The 25,160-nt window shown below is 41.0% G+C and overlaps 1 protein-coding gene and 1 long non-coding RNA gene across 12 annotated transcripts in view; one reads left to right on the top strand and one right to left on the bottom strand.

Annotated features, from left to right (window-relative positions):
• LOC137642644 (uncharacterized) overlaps window positions 1-12,015 on the top strand; it is a 121,949-nt gene extending 109,934 nt beyond the window's left edge. For 10 of the 11 annotated variants that reach the window (XM_068375404.1, XM_068375403.1, XM_068375399.1 and 7 more), the window contains 4 exons: window positions 5,499-5,603; window positions 6,673-6,822; window positions 8,954-9,032; window positions 9,241-11,148. In XM_068375404.1, the coding sequence (XP_068231505.1) occupies window positions 5,499-5,603; window positions 6,673-6,722 (155 nt within the window). In that variant the 3' untranslated portion in view covers window positions 6,723-6,822; window positions 8,954-9,032; window positions 9,241-11,148. The other variant, XM_068375395.1, reaches the window with a different exon arrangement.
• Window positions 12,016-12,100: 85 nt separating this feature from the next.
• LOC137642184 (uncharacterized) lies at window positions 12,101-22,563 on the bottom strand. Its single transcript, XR_011044666.1, has 2 exons — window positions 22,235-22,563; window positions 12,101-12,210 (listed from the first exon to the last, which is right to left on the bottom strand). It is a non-coding gene; the product is annotated as an uncharacterized lncRNA (long non-coding RNA).
• Between the last annotated feature and the right edge of the window lie 2,597 nt (window positions 22,564-25,160).

Raw genomic sequence — 25,160 nt, forward strand, 5'->3', positions numbered from 1 at the left:
CCTTGAAGGCAGTTGAGGCAGGGAAACCATGCCCCTCTTTGGAGGAATGCAAGCCGTTGTACCTGACCTTACCTTTGGACCAAAAAGACTGGAAGGACGTTCACCTTACCTTTTCAGTCGGGAAGTTGGAAGCTGATATTGCCGAACGCCAGTTTGGTGAGTAAATTCCAAAGCTGTCAGAGTTTCTCTTGCGCAGGGAGCAAGAGACAAAAGAGACTTGCAGCATCCATGTCATTACAGATGACCCTAGAAACGATGGCAAGTGACCCCAAGAACCAGGACATGTTCATGGTGGTGGCCAAAACCCATCTGGCCAGTTACAAAGGATCTCTACAGTTTTATTAAAGCTAGGAGAACTTGTAGGGAGTTTGTGTTCACCTCGGCTGCGGTGAGGCATGAACCTAGAAAACTGATTTCCTCTTGTACCTGGGGTAAGGACCTCTTCCCTAATGAAGTAGTTAGAGGTAGTAGACAAGGCTGCCACGGAGAATAGGAACCTTCTCCACAAGTGGGGCCTAACTCTTAAGAGAGTGTTCTCCGGATGAGGATCCCCACCCCAAGAAGACAAAGAAGCCTAGGCTATCCTCTCGGCCAGCAAAGCCTTACAGACAGCAACAACAGCATCTTCCTGCAACCGCGGTGCCTCAGATGGTGGCACAACCTCCAACCACGTACCAGTTGGTACCTCAAGCGTGTGTCGTTACCAGTGTTCAACCCAGCATTCGAAAGGCAGACGACAACCTTTCGTCCAAAAGCTAGAGGAGCAGCCAGAGGTTCCTCTAGTCGCCCTTCAAGGGGATTCAGGGGAGGACGCAGTCAAGGAGGCAAGGCCTCAGTTCTACAGCAACAGAAGTGAGATGCTTCCGGTAGGAGGGAGACTACACCTATTTCGGGATCGTTGGACCTTCGATCCCTGGGACTGGGTTGGAGCTAGAGCAGTACTCCACCTCCATTCCCACAGTTCTTCCAACACTACCCCCGTTCTGGAAGAATATGTCCGAGAACTCTTGGAGAAAAGAGTAATCCGAAAGGTAAAGTCCATCAAATTCCAATGAAGGCTGTTGTGTGTTCCAAAGAAGGACTCGGAAAAACTCAGTCATTTTGGACTTGTAGCCACTCAACAAGTTCATAGTGAACTATAAGTTCATGATGCTGACACTTCAACACACAAGGAGTCTACTGCCCAAATGGGCATACACCGTCTCTATAGACTTGTCAGACGCTTATTGGCACGTTCCAATAAATCGTCCTCTCTCCTCCTACCTAGGGTTCAAGCTAAAAAGAAAACTTTATGCCTTCAGCGCCATACCATTCGGGCTGCACATAGCCCCAAGGATTTTCACAAAGCTTGCGAACGCAGCCGTCCATCAACTACGCCTGAAGGGGATCCAAGTAGTGGCCTACCTGGATGATTGGCTGGTGTGGGCAGCATCCAGGACAGAATGCATGCAAGCCTCCAAGAAAGTGATCCAGTTCCTGGAACATCTGGGATTCAAGATCAACATCAAAAAGTCTCGACTATCTCCAGCTCAGAAGTTTCAGTGGTTGGGAGTCATATCGGCTTTCCATCCCTGAGAAGAAAAGGAAAGAAATAGCAGGATCTGTCAAGATACTACTGGAATCCAAACGGATATCAAGACGCGAACAGGAAAGAGTGCTGGGCGCTCTACAGTTTGCTTCGGTAACAGATTCAGTGCTAAGAGCACAGCTTAAGGATGCAACAAGAGTTTGGAGAAAACGCGCATCAAACGCGCGAATAGATCTGATGAGACCACTACCGACTTGACTGCGAACGCTTCTCAAGCCGTGGTCCAAAGCCAAGCAACTGAAGAAATCGATACTTCTTCAGCCACCTCCCCTGTCAATTACTATCCATACAGATGCCTCAAAGGAAGGCTGGGGAGGCCATTCTAACCGAAAGAAAGTCCAAGGATCTTTGTCCAATCTTTTCATGACATTTCACATCAACTTTCTGGAAGCCATGGCAGTACTCCTGACACTGAAGAAAGTGTCTCCTCGCCACTCGACCCACATAAGATTGGTTCTAGACAGCGAAGTGATAGTGAAATGCCTAAATCGACAAGGGTCGATGTCGCCTCAAATCAACCAAGTGATGTTGGCCATATTCTGACTGGCAGAAAAGAAGAGATGGCACTAGTCAGCAGTTTACCTTCAGGGGTTCCACAACGTGACAGCGGACGCTCTATCCAGGTTCACACCAATAGTCAGAATGGTCCCTAGACGCAGGATCATTTTCCTTCATCTTGAGTCAAGTCCCGGAACTGCAGATAGACCTCTTTGCGACGAAAGACAACAAGAAAATACATCGATATGTGTTCCCGTACGAGGATCCTCTAGTGGAAGCAGTGGACGCTATGTCCCTCGACTGGAACAGGTGGTCCAAGATTTACCTGTTCTCTGCGCACAACCTTCTATTGAAGGTCCTTGACAAACAGATCTTTAAAAGGGAAAGCGGCAATAGTAGCTCACAAGTGGCCGAACTGTGTTTGGTTCCCTCTGGCATTGGAATTACGACTGAAGTTTGTGCCGCTACCGGATCCAGTTCTGACTCAGCGAGTATAGAAGTCGACTGTCTTCGTTTATTCATTGAAAACCCGGAACCTGCATCTCATGATTTTCTCTCCCTAACGGTGAGAAAAAGATTCGGATTATCAAGAGACCGTATAGACTTTTTGGAGGAATATAAGTCCAAATTTAACAGAAGACAATACGAGTCATCATGGAAGAAGTGGGTGTCCTTTGTCAAGGCAAAGAAACCAAAAGAAATCTCGATAGACTTCTGTTTATCGTTCTTCATTCACCTTCATGAGCAAGGTTTAGCAGCCAACACAAACGTGCAAGTCTGCCTTAACAAGACAGATACTATATGCCTTTCAGGAAGACCTTTCTATTGACATCTTTAACAAAATTCCGAAGGCCTGTGCTAAGCTCAGACCATCAGCGCCTCCAAGAAGTATTACATGGTCTTTAGATAAGGTTCTTCCTTTTGCCTCAATAATGAATAATGAGTGCGCTTTAAAGGATTTGACCCAAAAATTCATATTTCTGTTTGCGCTCACTTCGGGGGCCAGAGTTAGTGAAATAGTTGCCCTCTTGAGAGAGGAAGGCCATGTTCAGTTCTTAGAAGGGGGGGAACCGAATCTTTTTCCGGACCCAACGTTTCTTGCCAAGAACGAGCTACCCACCAACAGGTGGGGTCCCTGGAGAATCTGCCCTCTGAAGGAAGATGCATCTCTGTCCAGTGGAGTGCCTAAAGGTCTATCTTCATAGAACTTCAGACTTTAGGGGAGGACAGCTGTTTAGAGGAGAAACCTCGGGTTCAAATTTATCTCTGAAGCAACTATGGGCGAAACTCGCCTATTTCATTCGCAGAGCGGATCCAGACAGTACACCCACAGGTCATGATCCGAGGAAAGTTGCCTCTTCCATAAATTTCTTTAAAAATATGCATTTTGAACATTTTCGCTCATACACTGGCTGGAAGTCATCCAGGGTATTCTTCAAACACTATGCGAAGCAAGTGAAGGAACTTAAGAGGTCTGTGGTAGCAGCAGGTAGTGTCCTTAAACCTGCTGTTTAATTAAATCTGCGAGGAACAGTAAAATTAATTGGGACGATTAGTTCAAGGGTGGGTGTGTAGACATGGACTGTTATTACAGACTGAGTGATAGGCCACTAACGTGTCCTTATGAACTGTTCCATAGATTATGGTGTACTAGGCATAATGCAGACACATGTGCCAAGCGTTTTTTACGCTAGTGTGAATAAACAGTAATGCAGACTGTAACAACATTATTAATAATTTGATTAAGGTGGCATATATGTTTCCTTTTCAGATGAAACTATATTTTCTGTTTTATTGTTTTCTTTGTTTTAATGTTTTTCATCCACATTTTAATTTTTATAATTGTTGATTGACTTATGTTTATTAATTATCAATAAACTAGTTCTTAGTGAACCTTACGTCTTATTCGCCCACGTTCATTTTATTAGAAATGTACTGAGCATTAAAGTTAAAACTATGGATAATTTTAACATGGAAGATCTTTTAAGATTGTTCCTCACTACAAGCAAACATTCACTCGCTTTAACCCTTCCTTAGGAAGAATAAACTTTGTACCCTAAAAGGGATGGTGGTGGAAAGGCAAAATTTGTTCCTGAACGGATACTAACCTTTGTCCAGTCCATTAATAAGAATACACACCGGGGAAGGTGTCTATTTCATACTGGCATCGGTGACTCTTATACAAACTTTGCTTTGTAAGGTATAGGATGAGACCACTATACAGGCTTGTCTGTTAGTCATCCATAGGTAATATGTACTCCTCGAGACTTTTAGAAGTGTCTAGTATGACTCTTCCTTGTAGGGGGCAGGAAGCACTAACATAGTTCATGCTTAGATGAAATGATGTATGACAGTAACATCATAGGTCTCTAGGTCTAGGCTGACCAGGAAAATACTTTCTTGAGGGTATGGCACCATTTGAGAATCCACAGATACAGTAATGCTCTGGTAAACTTCCATCACGACGACATGGCCCAAGCCCAAAAAACTGATTTTGAGCGAAGCGAAAAATCTATTTTTGGGTGAGATAGCCATGTCGTCCTGATGGACCTGCCCTTCCTTTTAATTTAAAAAGGGCTTATGGACCCCTCCCTATAATACAGTGTCTGTAGCCCCTCGTGTATCGCTACAAGGAATAAAGATGGCACTGTCGACGTCGTCGTGTACACACTCGAAGTGGGATAGGAGAGGTACCTTATGATCGGCTCTCCTTTCATTCTCGATTTTTGTTTTCTTGCCACTTTGACCCATCGAAGCGTTAATGCTGTTCGGGGTGAAGATAGCTATGTGGCGTGTCAAGAATACGTCCTCTAATATTATGCCATATCAATTTAAGATTTATTTAGGGATATTCACTCCAGGAGTTAGAATTCTGGATACCTTAAGGTAAAATTCTCTGGGAATATCACCGTAGTCCAATATACCCTAGGAAGCTACCCTAAAGGAACTTCCATCAGGACGACATGTCTATCTCGCCCAAAAATAGATTTTTCGCTTTGCTCAAAATCCGTTTTTTTAATGAGGCCCATTTGCACTGACTCGCAGCAGTGCCCTTTTAGCTCGGAAAAGTTTCCGGTGCCCTTTTAGCTCAGAAAAGTTTCCGGTGCCCTTTTAGCTCTGAAAAGTTTCCGGTGTTTTAGCTCGGAAAAATTTCCTGTTATCTCATTGGTTAGAATTATCTTGCCCAACCAATCAGCGATCAGGAAACATTTCAGAGCTAAAAGGGCACCCCTCCGAGTATGTGCAAATCTGCCTCCCTAAAAAGAATTTATTATAGTTGTAATAGAAATTTAGTATTTCAATAATGCTGTTATTACTTTAAAAACATCATTGGTAAACATGAAAAGGATTAGCATATATCTCGCTGGTAATGCCGAAATATTTGCAAATACTAATGAATTTTCTTTTCCAGATCTCAATGACCATACTGACCGATGTACTGAAGCTTGGACGAAGAACTCGACGCATACGAATCGGAAAATGTTTTATAAGGAAGCTTTCATTCAGCTGAAGTTAGGTAAATCAAAAGAATATTTTCGTGGGAATTAACCCTAAATTCAAAATCTTCAATACTGGTAGGTAGGTAAAACCTTACTTGACCTTTGCTTAGCTTTATGTTTACTATGCAAATAAAATTTTTGAAAAGTTCAAATTAATCTTTTAATGCATGAAAACTTAAGTTTTCGTTAAAATTTGGAATTAAAATTAGGTCTGATTTTAAATTGGGGGAAATGATCCATGGTGATTTTTTTTTTTTTTTTTTTTTTTTTTTTTTTTTTTTTGCATTTCTAATTTGCATGGCTGCAACTTTAATATCAGATGGTACAGCAATAAGGAAATCTAATCCATTCGAAACATAAACGTAATAAATATATTCATTAAGTACCCGGCTCAAGTAAAAGGAAATTTTGCAGCCTTGTAAAACCTTTTGTAATGCAGTGGATTAGCAACAGCTGCATTTTTGTTGTTTTATAGATTAATAAGTTACTTTAGAGTTTTGAATTCTTAATTTTGATTAGTTAGATATTTGCCTCACTCAAGGAAAAATTATTTATGAATGCCCTTCCTGCTAAAGCTACAATTTATGAAAGTGTTTGCAGTAAGATTGTGAATATGTATAACTTGCAAGATTGTGAATATGTATAACTTGTAAGATTGTGAATATGTATAACTTGTAAGATTGTGAATATGTATAATTTGAGACTATGAATGTGTATAACTTATAAGATTGTGAATTTGTATAACCTAAAACATTTTGAATATAAACTTATTTTTCAGATTCTTTAGATGTTCAGCTTCATGCCAAAAAAAAAAATGGCTGAAACTGCGGTTTTTCAATGGGTAGAGGGACAATTACAATATATCTAATATGAAAGGGAAGCGAGAGGGGGGAATTAGTATTATACTTTTCATGAAAATCCATAATTGTTTTTATTAAAAACTTTAATCTCATCCAAAAAGATATAAAATATTTTGATATAATATTTTAACAAATATTGCTTGACACTTTAGGTAGATTAGGCCTACCTTTGACAAAGAAGCGATTAGTCAAGATTCAATATGTACACTTATGCTTTTTCTTCCAGGTGTGTTTGAAACTGGAAAAGAAGGGAATTACAAACAGGCTGAACGATAAAATGCCAACAGTAAAGACAGACTTGGAGAAAAGTCAGAGTAAAATGACCAGGAAAAGATGCAAAATACGACAAAAACTTTAAAACTCATCATCAATAAACGTCTGTAGTAAAGATACTTTGTCTACATTACAAGTTACTGTAGGTGTTTAAATATTAGAATATATCAAATAGCCATTTTCCTATTACTGCCATTTGATTTTTTTTTTATGTAATTTCGCAATATCATCTTTTTCATACCAGGCTCTCTTGTCTTTTCTGAGTTTGTCTATCAGCCCTTTTTTTTAAGCAATGATTTAAATTTTAGTCTTACCTGCTGTACCCATTTTTTTTTTTTTTGTCTTCTGTTCCTTCTATCTTTATCGTACTGCATTTTCTAAGTTTTCTTCTTCTGGTCTTGTCTCTTCGCAATATCTTGGTTTCTTGAGGCTGTGGTTAAGCAATTGTACTTATTGATTTTGGTTGGTTTCTTTGTTACTGGTTAAATTGGGAGATTTTAGTTGGTTTCTTTCAGTTACTGCTTAGGTTGGGAGATTTTGGTTAACGTTCCTACATGACTGTGCAGATTTGTAATAGTTATATAATTTTCCAGCAGTTTTGGTGACCTTTCGCAAATAAATTTCTATAGACTATAGAATAAAGTTTTTCTTTCTACACTTAGTTTCCCAGGATTTGTATGGATTTTCCCTTACATATTTCTTGTGGCAGGCTTCATCTTGATGTCCTATTGTTTTATATGGGTTTTTTTCATAAGCATTTACAGTTTGTATTTCCAGTACTCTTCCTATTTCTATAATTGTTTTTTTTTTTATAATTTCGTATCTTTGGTAATCTTATAAATCAAATTTTCTCGTGCAAAATTCTTACTTTCTTACATTTGGATATTATGAAATATATTTTAGATTGGTATAAATCCTGATAGTGTCTTAGTCAAGTTTTTTAGGGATTTTAACGGAAATAATTAACGTGAAATAATTTCCCTGCAACTTGACATGTCATTAGAGAAAAGAAACTTCTAATTTTTCTTATTTGTTTCCACAAATGACTTAGATTTTGATTTTTTGCTTTTAAATTTGTTAATCTGTACATGAACCCGTTTAAATTTCCGGCGATTTTGGAAGATTATTTTTACATTTTCATCTTGGTTTTTGTGACTTGACATTATTAGGGTATTAGTTTTGTTTCTAAACGTGTGTTCTTGACAAAATATATCTTGTGTGTTTGAGGCTGATTTTAGTCTGAAAACGTGAGGTTATTTACTTTAAGACCTTTACTGACCTATTTAGATTCCTGGGGAATCATATCTGACATTGTGATTGCTTTAGATTAAATTTCGATGTAAATGCTATCTAAGAAAATCAGTTAATAAAAAGCGTTAAAGTTAATGACACCAGCTAATGGCTCCAGCTAATGGCTTTTATTACAAAGTTTTTCAAATTGGTGAGGATGATTTCAACTGAAAATAGTTACATTTTGATTTCAGAGGGTTCAAATTTGGCAACTATCAATCTAGGAGCTTAATGTTATCAATGAAACACTCGCTAAAATTTTTAAAAGGAATATTTCATTCAGTTGAAGTTTAGTAAATTAAGGAATATTTACGTGGAAATTGACCCCAAATCCAAAATCTTCAATACTGGTAGGTCGATAAAACTTTACTTTAACTTTTAGCTTTATGGCTATTATGCAAATAAAATTTTGAAAAGCTCAAATTGGACTTTTAAAACATGAAAACTTAAGTTTGTTCAAATTGGGAATTGAAATTTGGTGTTGATTTAAAATTGGGGAGGTCATTTCCGGTGTCTTTTTTTTATATATATAATTTCTAAATTACTTGGCTGCAACTTAGATATCAGGTGGTACAGTAACGGGGCAATCTAATTCATTACATATAATAAATGAATAATTTATTCATTAGATACCCAGCTCAAGTTAAAGGAAATTTTGCAGCCTTGTAAAACTTTGTAATGCAGTGGATTAGCAACAGTTGCAATGTTGTTTTATAGATTTAATAAATTACTTTAGTTTTAAATAATTAATTTTGATTCGTTAGATATTTGGCTGTCACTCGAGGAAAGATTGATAATTTAACGATACAATTTATGAAAGTGCTTGCATGATACGCGTAAGATTGTGAATTTGTATAATTTGAGATTGTGAATGTGTAAAACTTAACAAGACAATGAATATGTATGACCTAAAACATTTTGAACATGTAAAACTTGTTTTGCAGATTCTTCAGATGTTCAGCTTCATGCAGAAGAAATGGTTGAAACTACGATTTTTCAATGGGTAGTAGGACATTATGAAAGGTAAGCGAGAGGGGGGAATTAGTAATAAACTTTTAATGAAAATCCATAATTATTTTTTCTATTAAAAACTTCAATCATCTAAAAAGATAAACATTTTGATTTAAGTGTAACAAATATTGCTTGATACTTACAGGTAGATTAGGCCTACCTTTGACAAAGAAGCGATTAGTCAAGATGTAATATGTACACTATATGCTTTTTCTTCCAGGTGTGTTTGAAACTGGAAAAGAAAGGAATTACAAACAAGCTGAACGATAAAATGCCAACAGTAAAGAAAGACTTGGAGAGAGAGAGGTCAAGAATGAAATGACCAGGAAATGAAGCAAATTACTACGAAAACCTGTAAAACTCAAGGAACGTCTGTAGTAAAAACACTGTCCACATTACAAGTTACTGTAGGTGTTTAATATTAGAATATATTGAATAGCCATTTTCCTATTATTACTGCCATTTGATTTTTTTAAAGTAATTTTGTAGTATCTTCTTTTCATAATAGGCTCTCGTCTCTTCTAAGCTTGTCTTTCAGCACTTTTTTTTTTCTTTTTTTATAAGCAATAGTTATATTTTAGTCTGACCTTACTGTACTCATATTTTTTTCTGCCTATTGCATTGTCTTTTGTTCTTTCTATCTTATTCGTAATGCATTTTCCTAGTTTTCTTCTTTAGCGTTCTGAGTTTTCTTCTGGTCTTGTTTATTCGTAAACAATTGGTTTCTTGAGGCTGTGGTCACTCTATTGTGATTATTGATTTTGGTTGGTTTCTTTCAGTTGCGGGTTGGGTCGAGAGATTTTGGTTAACGTTCCTACACACGACTGAAGATTTGTAATTATAATTTTCCAGCAGTTTTAGTGACCTTCCGCAACTGAATTTCTAGACACTTCTTTATAATAAAGCTTTCCCTTTACACTTGTATGGACTTTTTCCTTATACATTACTTGTGGCAGGTTTCATCTGGATGTCTTATTGTTTTAGATGGTTTTTCACAAGTATATAGTTAGCGTAGTTAGCATTCCCAGTACTCTTCATATTTCTATAAATGTATCTTTATAATTTCATGTCTTTGGTAATCTTAGGAATCAAATATTCCCGTGCAAAATTCTTAATTTTGTTTACATTTGGATATTATAAAATACATTTTAGATTGGTATAAATCATGAGAGTAATTTAGATGGTTAAATTTGTAAGGATTTTAACATTGAAATAATTTTCCTGCAATTTGACATGTGATTAGGAAACCTTATTTTTCTCTTAATTTCCACAAATGACTTGGATTTTGAATTTTTTAAAATTGTTTTGGTTCTAAATCTGTTGATCAGTACATGAATCGGTTTGAATTAACAGCGATTTTGGAAGATTATTTTGACACTTAAATATTGGTTTTTGTGATGTTTTTCAGGTATTAGCCTTATATTTCTAAAAGTCTGTGCTTGACATATTTATCTTATGCGTTTGAGGCTGATTTTAGTCTGAAAACGTGAGGTTATTTACTTGTAAGACCTTGACTGATCTATTTAGATTCCTGGGGAATTTTGGTTACATGATTGCCATAGGGTAAATTTAAATGCAAATGCTATATAATAAAATGGGTTAATAAAACGTGTTAAAGTTAATTAGTCTCTAGCTAATAGCTTTTATTGTAAAGTTTTGAATTGCTGAGGACTATTTATATTGAAAATTGTTGCATTCTGATTTAGGGTTCAACTTTGGCAACTATCCATCAGGGAGCTTAATCTCAATGGGACAGTTTTTGAGTTATTTCATGTTAAACTATTGAAAATCTTTTTCAATTTTATATGTAGAACTATTGAAAATCCTCTTCAATGTCCCGTAGTCTATTGAGGTGAAAATTTCAGCTTCATACATTAGTGGTGTTTATTAGGTACTTTGGTAATGGAATTTAGGCGTTTAAGTAAGTTGAATAATAAGATACTTTCTTAGGATAATTAGACAGGCTATATATATATTGGTGTATATTGGTGTTGCATGCCCATGTAAAACGTCTTGGCATGTATGAAAATTGTTAGATGTAAATCAGTCCATTGCAAATTGGTACTTTAGAATTACTTCTATTTGAAAGTTAGAGATTTTGCTTGATATGATACATCAATGCTCTTTCTTTCTCTTAATAGCAAGAGGTGCTCATACGGAAACGATTAGCACAGCATATTGTACCAGAGGAATCTTCAAATTCTTAACCTATGAAAGGCTATATAATTCGGGTATATATGTGGAATGTCATTGAAGAAAAATTTGCAGCCATTTCACCTGTTCAACTGAGACATCGGTATTATGTAAGTGTAAAGCCTTCTAACTTTTTGTCTTCGTTAGCTGTGAAAGTAATTTGCAAATTTGATTTTTTTTTCTTTAATACAAAATTGAAAACTAAATGTAGCATACATCATTTAGGGAAACCATTATAAACAATGTACTTATAAACAATGTACTTATAAAAGTGCGGGGGAGCCATGTGTTAAGTTTCAAATATACTCTAAGTAAAATAAATTGTATATTTAGTAAGGGAATGCGAAGTTAGGTTAGTTACTTTATTTTACAAACTATATTCTATATGGATCGGTGGATTCCCCACGCTTTTAGCTTAATTTTAGGTATAATAATTTTCATGTAAAATACTTCGAAGTAATAAAATATCAATTTTTAAGTAAGACTTGGCCTAGAGGGCATTAGCTTTAAAATTCCATCCTTATGAATACGTAAAAATGCTCGTTTGCTATTTTCAACCTGTCAAACACTAAGTTTTGCAAAAGGAGTTAATTATTCTACAAACGCTGATAAAGCCAATTACATTTTTGTACCTTTTATGCCTATTCCTTTTCTGACAGTGATTTATTTAATGTAATAACATATAATTTCTCTCTCCCTCAGATACGGGCGTCAGTCACAAAAACCTCTCAAGGATAAGTTAGTCTACGGGAAAAACGAAGAAAAACTATGCAATATGCGTGGGAAAAAGACTTTATAAGGGCACTATCTATGTATTTTTATTCATCTTAGTTATCATTAATAAAACCAGAAAAATACCAGAAGTTATCATTAATAAAACCAGAAAACAAGTTTTGTATATGTTATTTTCCCCTTTTCTCTTTCTAAGCGCAAGTGTTGATAGTATTTTTGTTTAATTGCTCATAAAACTTCCTCCTTGGATGGCACAGCAGAAGATCTGAAAAGAAATTATGGAAATAACAAAACTTGATAAGATAAACATTTTCTTTTGCACGTACTTCATCCATGATTTGTCACTAATATTTTCAAATCATCAATTTGCAGTCTATTTTATTTTCATAATGGAGCTAATTTGTATTTTGTTCAGGGATACACTATTAAAAAAACACAAGTAGCTCCATATATAAAAAAAATAGCCGGCAAAACGTAAATTTATAAAAAATCTTTCTAGTAGCCAACTTTGAAAGATTAATCTTTTTATAAAATTGTCTCATTTTGCCGGCTATTTTTATTATATGGGCTACTTGTGTGTTTTTTATAGAGTACCACTGAACAAAATAAAATTAGCTCCATTATAAAACAGACCGCAAATTGATTTTAAAAGAAATTTACTTTCTAAATGTACCCCAACTTGAAAGATTAGTGACAAATCATGGATTGAAAAGCACGTCCAGGATAAAACATAAAAAGCCATTTACAAAGAACACTAGTCCACAGATTCAAGCATCAAAGGTAAGGATCTACGCTTAAATGAGAAATCATAGTCGGTATTATAGATGGATAATGTTAAAAGTGCTATAGTAAACTCATCACGATCAACTTCAAAAGGCCCTATTTTCTTGAATAAATCAAAATCAGAAATATGCTATTCCACACACTCATACTGTGTAATGTGCATCACTGTGCTCTCGCTAACTTCAAACCTTTTTTAGCATCACACACTATATGATTGTGCATCCAAACTAAAATATATTCTATCCAGTTTAGCTCAAAACTTTTAGAACTACAGGAAAGAAGTAACTTTCCTATAAAGGCTATATAAAATTCATTCTGAATCTCCTGAAACATTAAAAGCAAAATCTTTAAAGACTAACGCTAAGAGCTATAAAACTGATAAATGGAGCCTGGCTAAATCTATGAGATCCAAAAGCGATTTTCCTCTATTCTTATAGCAGAGTTGTCTAGGTCGTTAACTTTAACACATCACTCAAAAAAACCTATAGCACTATTGTACAAGTCGTTAGCTGTAACACCTCACCACTTAGAAACCTATAGCACTATTTTATTAGTAGTTTGCTTTAACACACACAAACACTTGAAATACAAATACTATAACTCCTTTATATATCAAGTTTAACGACCAAAGCCACTTTCATAAGCTCAAATATTAACTAAAAACATCCTAATACGCCTGCAATCAGAAAATTTTATCAACCATAGCTGTTAAACGTCGAAGAATCTTAAATTTTGCCACCAAAATACAAAATTTTACCTATCTCCATTTTGTAACTTAACTCTTATAGAAGCTGTACAGGCATCTTTGCACTTGCTAGATTTACCAGTTATCCAAAATCTAAATATTTAACCTAAATAAAACTTAAGGTCTGATCGCTACTCAGGTGGGATAGAAAACCTAAAAAATTGGTTTCAAAATCTATGGAAATTGAATAGTTACTCAAGACCTCGATCTTAGATTTTGAAATTGGTTAGAAAACAAAGCAAAATTTACTAATAAAATCACAATAAACCCCAAAAAATAACGAACCGTAAAATTTACGCTAATAATTAAAGACACTAAATTACTAGAAAAAAATACGCATAGGTTATATTTAAATTTAAAAACCTATCCAGTAAACTCCTTTCGAAAATCCTATCAATTTTAACGAGAAATTACTTTAAAGGTTTTCAGTGCACCGAATGTTACCGAATTAAAGTTCACAAGATGTGCCAAACACTTCAAATATAGAATACTAAAAATTACGATACAAGAATTTTATGTTTTAATGTGTTGGACTAAATACTCAACACCAAAAATTTTACTGATTTAAAGCATTATAAGATTAGCGGTTTCTAATGATTACCCAAAGAAATATGCTTACTAAATAAGTAAAAGTCCTACGTTCAGAACGTGAAGGGTTTAGCCATTAAGACCTTGGCCGATTCGAGACATTAAGCCGGGTAAAAAGGTCCGATAGTAGGAATTTCATTAAATTTGATTAAAATTGATATTATGGTAAAACTAAATTGTATATCTCGCCTTTGGTTGATAGAAAAACTAATTCGTTCGTTACTAAACATGACAAATTCGAAGATAATTTGTATTTTTCCTAACCATACAAACCTTAGCTATTTACAAAGGGTTATTACTTTTAGCGTAGCTGAAATGGCGAGCCATTAGAATTTAACGAGGGTGTATTACCCCCGCGCTAGTTAGCGGGGGGGTAGGGGAGTGGTAGCTAGCTACCCCTCCTCCCCCTCACACACAGGTGAATACTCACTTTCACTTAGAGGTAGGACTTGTCTTGGGGGACAGGGCTGGCGGGCAAATATGTGTAAATAGCTAAGGTTTGTATGGTTAGGAAAAATACAAATTATCTTCGAATTTGTCATTTGTTCCGTAACCGAAATACAAACCACGCTATTTACAAAGGGTGACTTATCCCTTAGGAAGGGTGGAAAGTCCCCAGCCATACTGGCTTTGGCTTTACCCGGGGACTCAGAATCCGAGTGAGTCGCACTCGAGAAAAGGAGTCCCTGCACCTCACAAGTTCCTTGCACCGCAAGGAACCATGTGGCCTACGTAAGCTTGTGTGTGAAGGAAGAAGTGTGACCCGTCCTAGGCAGTTGACCTGGAGTTCCAGAAGGAACTCTGGGTTAGGACGTTCCCAATACCACCTCGTCAGGGTATGGGGGACGCGACAGTATTGACTCAATACTCGGAACACAAGGAAGCATGGTTTACCTGCAGAGGTTCGAGGTCAGCTATGCAGAGACCAGGATGCTGCTTCCCCGTAGAGGGGATGATGAAGAAAGAAGTAAGGGCCAGACATACTTCTTTCGTTCATGCAGACTAAAACCTGATAACAATGCCCTCAACCTTCTGCTACCTGTCCAAAAAGGAGCCTGAGGTTAGACCAGCTGTTGTGTAGCCACCACAGAGCGATAGAAAACGTATCGAGACTCCTGTGGGTCACGCCCTGCAGGAAGCGGGCTGCGAAGGCCATCAGACGCTTCCAGACTCCAGCTTGTAGCACCTGCGTCACAGAGTAGTATTACTCGAAGGCGAGGGACGTTGCGATGTATCCAACAACGTGCTGTAGGGCGACGTGACGGGGGAGGGTCTGAAGACAGGTCGAGATGAATGTCCTTGAGTCCGGGCTGAAGAGGTATACTGGTGACTCTCCCCCCATGTCCTCCTTGTGTTCCCAAATCGGCTGCAACTGAGGCCAAACTGCAGCTGTTCCCAGCGCTAACCTCTCGATTCCTGTACTGGCAAGAAAGAGAAGGTCTTGGGACATCAGACACAGAATGGAGACTCAAAATCTTGAATGAATCGGACCGAAGGGTCGGGACCCTCAGATTCTGAGTCTAGCCAACAACTCAGGAGCGAGCCTGAATGTTGCCTTCCCCTCTTCCTTAGAAAGGGGGGGAGTAGTAAGAGACCAAGAAGATTGCTTACACACTGGCCGTGGCCAGAGTGAGCAGAAGACCCAAGGCGGAATACAATCCGAGGCCTGTCATAAAAGGGTCTTGAGAAGATCTCTTAAAGGACTAAAAGTCCGAGCCATGCTCCAAGTTGGAGGTCTTCCTCCGACTAGGGCAGGGACGATCGTAGCTTCGCATGAGCGAGGATAGATCCAGCGGGCAGGAAAAAGTTATTCCTTTAAGCCTGAAGGTCAGGGAAAGGCTGAGCGACAGGCTTCATTGCCAAGAGCGGAAAGGAGTTTCCTCCCGCCGAAAGGCAATAAGACCGTTATTGCTGGAGAAGAGGCCTCACGGGAAGAGGTATATCTCCCACGGCACCAACCACCTTAGACTCTTCACTTTGCCTGGGAGACCCCTGTGGATGACTATCGCAGATGACGCGACCTCCGTACCGCGACTGTAGCGGGTTGTCTCTTCTAGAGGAGGAAGCGTAGTGTCTCCAGGCATGAAGCCGAAGCGACGCCCCGGTTCGGGAGAGATGTCGCAGTGTGGTTGCTTGAGTAGTCTGCGCCGTGGGAGAAGCTCTCCCGGGAGTTCCGTCAGGGGAAGCAGAGGGTCCAGAAACCGTTCTGCGCATAGTCCCAGTGGAGCTCTCCCATTGAAAGGTTGACAAACAACCTGGTTTTGTTGAGACCCATTGTCCGCAGACAAAAAGGAGGGAAGACGCAGGCGTCGAAGTTGTCCCACCATCACCGGAATGCATCTTGCCAGAGTCTCGGGGTCTGAGACTGGGGGGAAAACCAGCGGAAGCTTGAGGTTCCAAGCTGTCGCGATCAGGTCCCCCAGACCAGCACTTGCTGGTTACCCAAGGTCAAAGACCCTTAGGTACACTCTCTCTATGAGGCTCTGCTCGGATAGTCTGAGAGAAACATTCCCCTGCCTGGAATGAGAGAGCCGATGGTGGAATTGAGAGAATCTCAATCATCCCGGTATCTCTACTGCAAGATGTGAAGGTGTGAAAATGCGTCCCCTGCTGGTTAGAATGAAGTCGACACGCAACGGGGCGACTTGGCAGGAGCGGTAGGATCTGAAGAGGGGCCAGACTAAGGCCCTTAAGCCTGCCTGAATGATGGAGAGGTATCCTTCAGGTCTCGACCATAGGCCTGGACCGGAACATGCCCCCCCCCCTTTCCTTTGACGAGTCCGAGAACCGCATCAAGAATGTGGGGAAAGGACGAGAATATCCACTACCATCAAGAGGCTCCATAGGTCAACACCCATTGCAGGTTTAATAGTTCCGCTGGTCCCATAGGGCCAGGGAGTCCGGTTAAACATTGCCTGAAGCCACCGGAACTTGGATCGCCCCACATGGAACTTATCCTGAGGCGACCGTTCGGACTATAAACGGGTCAATGAGGAAAGAAGAACTAGGAAACGTTCCAAGGTAGGGCTGAAAACTCTGCTTGACTGAGAACAGGTACTGCGACTCTCCTCAGTCTTGCCACAGTCAACCGAAAGGAAGGCTCGGAGGATGTGGTAACAGAATCTGGCGTCCCCAGGTGGTCACCCATCCAAGTACCGACGTTGCTTAACCTCGCTGGACGGACGAGAAGCGGGGTTTCCAACGTGGTAAGGCGGTTGACTCAATATCATGGCCAGATACTTCAGATGTTGAGGCAGAGGAAGAGAAGGCTCCAAGCAAAATACCATGAGCCCACACTCATGGTCAGCATTCGGAAGCTTTTCCCGGCGCTGAAGAAGGTCGAAACCCGAGCCTACCGGAGTTGACCAGCCCTCCAAACAGCAGAGGAGGCGGAAGTCTGCACCTGAGCGGCCAAGAGGAAGGCAGGGAGAGTTCTCTGGGGAAACAAACCTGCTATGCCACGGCGGGATAACCACACTGCATCATAAGCAGGAATACTTGCAGTTTAGGCTGAATTCGACGAGCACCCTGGAAGATGGATGGAATGGAAACTGAAAGTACCCGTCCTTCCGATCCAGGGTTAAAGGAGTCCTGTCGCCTCGTTACCAGTCTGATCGATTCTGCTGGTCTACGCTGGCCGAAGTTTGTTCGACAAACTTGATCAGGGCTGAGAGGTCGACTATGGACATCCCCTCTCAGATCCTTCCTTACAAGAAAGGATCGACTGAGGGGGCCGGGGGTGAAGCCGTCGATGATCCTAAGGAAGACCTTCGCCTAAGGTATGGATCATTCTGCCCAACCGGGCAACTCTGCTGATGCTATGGCATAGAGGTTCAGAGACACTGAATTCGCTGACAGAGACGGCAGGCGCGATATCCTTGGCTACTCACAGAGATTGTGCGGGAATGGGCATCGGGAAGCTGTCATTCGGATGAGTAACCTTAAGCATCCTCCCAGCGAAAAAAAAAAAACTGCAATCCTAGAGTTCGTGAACTCCTTTTAGGACTATGCCCCCCCGGGGGAGTCTTCCGTGCCATCTGTTCCTGACAGGAGGAAACTGCAATTGGACACCTTGTCCCAGTTGTCGTAGCCGATAACTTAGGCCGACGTGGTTGAAAGAAAAGGGAGCTGGAGCCCTGCAGAGTCTGGAAGAAAGCGCCTTGGAGGAGTGAAACCGGAAGTCGATTTACTCAGCACAGCAGATGTTTAAGTCTCTGTCCTTGGGCAAAGACAAAACTCTTCTCAAGGATGGAAGGGTGTCTGAGGTCGTTGACCTCCACAGATGAGACACCCGAAGGAAGCCTTCAGTCAGTGCGTCCAGATGGTACAACATCGAGCTTGTCCGCAAGTAGATACTTAACGACGAAAGGCCAAGGTGCCTGAGCTCGAGAGGAGGAAAGTACCCTTGATCTTCCTGTAGCTTCCTTGAACCAAACCTCGGGCCGTAACCGAGGAGGGAAAGAACCTGGTAAGCTCCCAGAGGAAGAGGTAAGCAGTCACCCCTTGTCCGATGGAGAAATCTTCAACGGAAAGCCCCCCCGCCAAAAATCCTTCCAGGGCGGGAGAAGGAGAGAGTACTCGTGCAGGAGAGGGGACCCTCGAGACCGACCTCTTGGGAACCAACTTCGCCCTGGGGGAAGTCACCACGAAGTCCACTCCTCTCTTTCTCTTCAGCGTAGGAGAGACAGCCGCTGGTTTGTTACCCTGGCCGGTGAGTGCTGGTTTCATAACCCTCATTAACGCCCGTGCCAGCGGATCAAACCATGTCTGCTGCTCCAAGGACACAGAGTCCGAAATCCTCGCTAAGGTGAAAGGGATCGGGCGATCCTTTGGAGAGGACACGACGGTTCCTGCCTGAAAAGAAGGTGGGAAGAATGCTGTACTGACCTGTCTTCGTCCTGCACTACCAACCTGTGCTTGGATGGAGGTGATCCCGAGTGCCGCCTAGGAGCACGCGTCCCTGCTGCTACCACCGGCTGTGGAATTCGCCGCGAACTATGGTCGCGCGAGGGCGAACGGTCGCGCAAAGGCGAATGGTCGCGCGGGCGCGCAGGCGAGCGGTCGCGAGGGCACGCAGGCGAGCGATCGCGCGGGCGCGCAGGCGAGCGATCGCGCGGGCGCGCAGGCGAGCGATCGCGCGGGCGCGCAGGCGAGCGATCGCGCGGGCGCGCAGGCGAGCGATCGCGCGGGCGCGCAGGCGAGCGATCGCGCGGGCGCGCAGGCGAGCGATCGCGCGGGCGCGCAGGCGAGCGATCGCGCAGGCGCGCAGGCGAATGGGCGTGACGGCGAGGGATCGTGCTGCCGCGTAGGTGAAGAAGATCGCTGGCGGTAAGCGATGGCGAGCAGCATGTGTAGGTGAATGATCGCGTGATTCGGTGCGATGGTGATCAGCATCTGCAAGAGGGCGATCGTTCAGGGTTGTGCGATGAGGAGCAGCATGCGAAAGCGGGCAATCGTTCAGGGTTGTGCGATGGCGAGCAGCATGCGCAGGTGAATGATCGCGTGAAAGGGTGCGATGGTGATCAGCATCTGCAAGAGGGCGATCGTTCAGGGTTGTGCGATGAGGAGCAGCATGCGAAAGCGGGCAATCGTTCAGGGTTGTGCGATGGCGAGCAGCATGCGCAGGTGAATGATCGCGTGAAAGGGTGCGATGGTGATCAGCATCTGCAGGAGGGCGATCGTTCAGGGTGGTGCGATGAGGAGCAGCATGCGTAAGCGGGCAATCGTTCAGGGTTGTGCGATGGCGAGCAGCATCCGCAGTTGAGGGTCGCGCGATGGCGATCAGCATCCACAGTTGAGGGTCGCGCGATGGCGATCAGCATCCGCAGTTGAGGGTCGCGCGATGGCGATCAGCATCCGCAGTTGAGGGTCGCGCGATGGCGATCAGCATCCGCAGTTGAGGGTCGCGCGATGGCGATCAGCATCTGCAGTTGAGGGTCGCGCGATGGCGATCAGCATCTGCAGTTGAGGGTCGCGCGATGGCGATCAGCATCCGCAGTTGAGCTAGTAGCTGGCGAACCATGTTCCTTCAGAAGTGTTGGAGAACGTTGGCGTGCCAGCTGTAACACACGTGGGCGATCCGGAGATCGCTGGCGAGCTGATGATCGCTGACGAGCTGACGATCGCTGGCGAGCTGATGATCGCTGACGAGCTGATGATCGCTGACGAGCAGAAGGCTACGCGTGGAAGCCTGCGCAAAGAAGAGTCCTTGACCCCGACCTGAACCGAAGTTCTAGATCGCGAGGGCGAACGTGGGCGCACAGGGCACGTAACAGGAACCGCAGGGAAGATCATCTTGAAAGCGCTGACGAACAGGAGAGCGCTGACGAACAGAAGGGCGCGCAGGGAAACCCTGACACGCAAGGGAAGAACCCCCGTGGGGGCAACCCTTTGCCCCGAAGGGATCGTTGTCCGCCGGGAGACTGATGTCCGTCGGAAGACCGTTGTCCGTCGGGAAGACCGTTGCCCGTCGTGAAGACCGTTGCCCGTCGGAAGACGAGATTAGACTGCTGTCCATCTGCACCAAGACGGAAGATCGAGAAAAAGAAGTTGTAGGCTGCAAACGGAGATTCAAAAAGGCGCCTCAAGCACCCTTATAGGGAGATGAGAGGCCCTTACGACGAGGCGGACGGTGGGCCTTACGGCGAGGGAGGCCAACAGCAACAGCAACAGAAGAAACCTCCGAAGAGGAGTCTCTATGAGTGTACTCTCTCGCGAACGAAAGAGAAACACTTCGTGGAAGAGACTGGTCAGCCAGTGACCTAAAAGGAGCAATCCTCCGAAGAGGAGCTCCTGCAGTTGCCCAGCCCCTTGAGCGAAACTGCAGGTGCGACCGCTCAGCACCAAGAGCATAGTCGCACGAAAAAAAGGCAAGAGAAGAACCCCCCAAAAGAGGAAAAGCTCAAGCCTGGACAGGAAAAAACTTCCCTCGGAAGGAAAGTTATCCGCCCAAGGAGGCAAGCCTCCTGACTGTTCTAAAATGAACTGGAGGGCTGTCCGTCGACACGGGAGTACTACCAGTAGAAGGAGACACGCCCCTGACGACAATACAAGGGGGGAGGCAGCAACAGCCGAATCCCCAGGACTCAACCAGACAGCTCACACCGTTGCTATGTTACAGAAACGAACTAGATCGGTAACTGTAAAAAAAAAAAAACAAATAATATTAGTACACATTCATTCCCCCGGGAAGGCTCCGAAGAGGAATCCCGAGGAAAAGGAACAAGAATTACACAACAGGCACGTGCCCTCACAACCACTTACACTCGCGGAAGGAGAGCTGTAACCAAAACAGAATTATAACAATTATAATTATGTAACTATGTAATTATGTAATTTAAAAATGAATGAACACTAAAGAAAAAAACGAAAACCCCGAAAGGAATCGTTCTACAAGCTGAAAAATTAACAACTACAATTAGATTCATAAACTAATTGAGACAAAATGTACGGCGTAGCAACCCCACCCACACGGGAAGGAAGCTACAAGGGCGTAGTAAAACATAGTAAAAGGGTGAACGACCTCAAGAGAGAGAGAGAGAGAAAGACCGAAGTCAAACTCGATCGCAACCCATAAAATTAGGCCGTGGTGGCCTAACTGCCGAGGCCTCCACGTAGATATCGTACACTACACACACACATCTGAAAAGGAAACTTACTTATTTCTATACTCAAATATATATACAAACATGAAAACATGTTTACATATATATTGAGTAAAAGAAAAGTAAGCGATTAAGTAAAGACAAAACAGACAATGGCTGCCAAGCGAGGACCAAGACAGAGACGTCTGTCACAGTCCGAGCCAAAAGTGAAAGTGAGTATTCACCTGTGTGTGAGGGGGAGGAGGGGTAGCTAGCTACCACTCCCCTACCCCCCCGCTAACTAGCGCGGGGGTAATACACCCTCGTTAAATTCTAATGGCTCGCCATTTCAGCTACGCTAAAAGTAATAACCCTTTGTAAATAGCGTGGTTTGTATTTCGGTTACGGAACAAACTACTTTTGAGGTTAACCGGCATCTTCCAACAATTACGAATCCTGGCTATGTCTTCCAGATATAGATAACATCAAAACATCCCTATACAAAACTGCTAATCAATTGCCAAAAAAACATTCCAACACAAACTAACTCACAAAACCCTGAACAACAAATTTGGAAAAATCAAGCTTACCGTCATAGCACAAGCCCATAAGATGGCGACCTTTACAGGAACCGCAGATCGTGAAGTAATATTCAAACACGGTTTACAAATGACTTGTGTAGCTAAACCAAGGTGTGTATATGTCTCGACCCCAACACGCACTGACATTGCTTCCCGATTACTTACCGTTTACAGTTACGTCTTGCCGGCTTTCTTCCAAGTTTCAACCAATCAGAGAAAAAGAAGGAGAAAACTACTCCTGATTGGTCGAGAGACTTACAAGGATTCTTCAAGAATGCAGTTACTTTCAAAAGATGTTACGCCACCTCTTGGAAAACCAGCGATATCTGTTGGCTACATAATTAACTATGAAAAAACCATATATTCAATATCTAATAAGAAAACAATTCATTATCTTAAAGGAAAACCCGATACGTAAAAATAAAGACAAAAAAAAAAAAACACTCATTGTATCCTTTCGAATACAAAATTCACTATGAGATAGACAGTATTTGTTGATCTAAATATCGCATTAGATATCATGTAAAATATTCATGTCAAATTTTTCATATATTTTAAACTTAACCAATTATTCAACTAATAATTCTCTGATGTTCCAAAAGACATGTTACAGTTTCCGATCGGAAAATAACAATGATTTCAAATTCATTTGTGCCTATAATCATGTTCATATTGTTATATTATTTCTAATAATTTATTTTTCTGTTCATTCTTCCGTACCAAGGGTCTTTCCCTATATTAGTCCCTTAGACTTGAAGAATTGTTGAGGTTCGCCATCATGTGAAGTTCTCTCTCTCTCTCTCTCTCTCTCTCTCTCTCTCTCTCTCTCTCTCTCTCTCTCTCTCTCTACCTTAAAGGTCTTGTATAAGTTGTGTAATGATATTAAAAGAACAGCCATATTTATTATAAAAAATAAGACAGAGAAGACAGGTTTGTTGTTATTATCAAGGGGAAGTTACTTAATTGAAGTTCAAATAAATATTACGGACTTATATTTTTTCCTGAGCCTTTTGCTCACTTTTGGCCTTTCCTTCTGACGAAATCATCAATACAGACAAAATTCAACTAGAACGGGCACTCGGTAGAGCGCATACCTTTGCCAACGCCACATTTGTTACCATGGTTACGCAAACAAATCGGATAATGGCCACATAATGACGAAACCTGCACTTTTTGCAAATTTCATGCAAATCAAATAAAGATTAACCACGATATAGATAAAAGGACGCTTTTAACCCTTTCGTTACCTTAACCTTGACCTTTGGCCCAATCACTCCGCAAATCTAATCAATTGTCCTTGGATCATGGCAAATCATTCAACATAATTTCATGAGATTTGGTTAAATACTTTCCGAGTTATGAAAATCACAAACAAACATACAAACATAAATGAACTACGGTAATGACATCACTATATCATGTTGTATATCACAAGATAGGCAATTGAATTATGTATATTTTGGCACTAGTTCCCTCTAAAATCATATAAAAATTGGCAACGATACGGCAAAAGACGTTTTTGACCTTTTCGTGACCTTGACCTTGACTTTTTACCCAATCCGTCCCAAAATCTATCCAAATTCTCTTTGGCTCATGGTTAATCATCCCGCCAAATTTCATTAGATTCTGTCAAATAGCTTTTGAGATATTCGAATCACAATATCACAAGAGACATTTGCTTCCAGCGAAGTTGACAAAGGTAAAATTATCCCAAGAAAGTATATTTACCAATTTAAATCCAAATTCAGACAATTTATTGATATAACTAGAACAGGGACTCTGTAGAACGCATACCTTTGCCACCGCCACTTTTGTCGGCAAGAAACATTATGTTTATCCCAAAACACATGTCATCTAAATTTGTCATCATGACCTAAAAACTTAAATTTTCATGACCTTTAGTTTTGACCCAATCATTCTCTAGATCTTTTCAAATCGTCCTTGGAAGATAACCAAACATCTCACCGAATTTGATGCATTTTTATACAGACAAGTCGGATAACAATAGGTACTTAATTATAAAACCCGCACTTTCTGCAAGTTCATTAACCACATTAACCTTTGACCACTTACCGATAACAAGGTAAGGACATCACTATTATATATATCACAACATAGGCAATTGCATAATGTACATTTTTGCACTAATTTCATGCAAATTGGATAAAAATTTGGCCACGATATGGCAAAAAGACGCTTTGGACCTTTTCGTCACCTTGGCCTTGACTTTTAACACAACCATCCCACCAAATTTCGTGAGATACGGTCAAATAGTATTTGAGTTGTGTGAATCACAATCAAACAGACAGACATACAAACAAATATATAAGCGCCTATCAAAACATAAACATTACAACGAAGTTGGTTAAGGTAAAAAGGCGTCAAAAGAAGCTGTTAGTCTTGATAGACAGTCCACTTTATTCTCTATTTACAAAAATGAAGAAATGCGAAGTACAAAAGTAAAACCCCGGTAATGATTTACACACCGCCCACACCACCAAAAAAATAACCATGAAATTACAACTAGCTTTTACAAATGAATTTTCTGCAAAAAAAAATTTGAATTTACACTAAGTGAAATCATACAAACCATATAGGACTATTTCACAAGATTATAATTAGCTAATGCTTAACCCTAGTTATAATTTTCCTATAATAAACCTAGTAAAGTCCCCAGTTTCATCAGGAATAGATTAAACCAAATACATCCCTGTTATAATTACTCTTTAATTAAGAACAATCTTCCTATTTTGCAAATATGTACAATCCATAGTATACTTAATACTTAACGTGGCCTGTTTAAGTTCTTCGATCTCTTCAGGAGATTCTGAGGAAAAGTTATTACATTGAACTCGAGTCTCCTCACAAGATTTATTCTTGACCGAACTTTGGTTTAGTTGTTCCATACACCTTTCAGAGAAACTTTCACAAACCA

The sequence above is a fragment of the Palaemon carinicauda genome, chromosome 6, assembly GCF_036898095.1.
Source record: "Palaemon carinicauda isolate YSFRI2023 chromosome 6, ASM3689809v2, whole genome shotgun sequence".
In the NCBI taxonomy this organism is placed as follows: domain Eukaryota; kingdom Metazoa; phylum Arthropoda; class Malacostraca; order Decapoda; family Palaemonidae; genus Palaemon; species Palaemon carinicauda.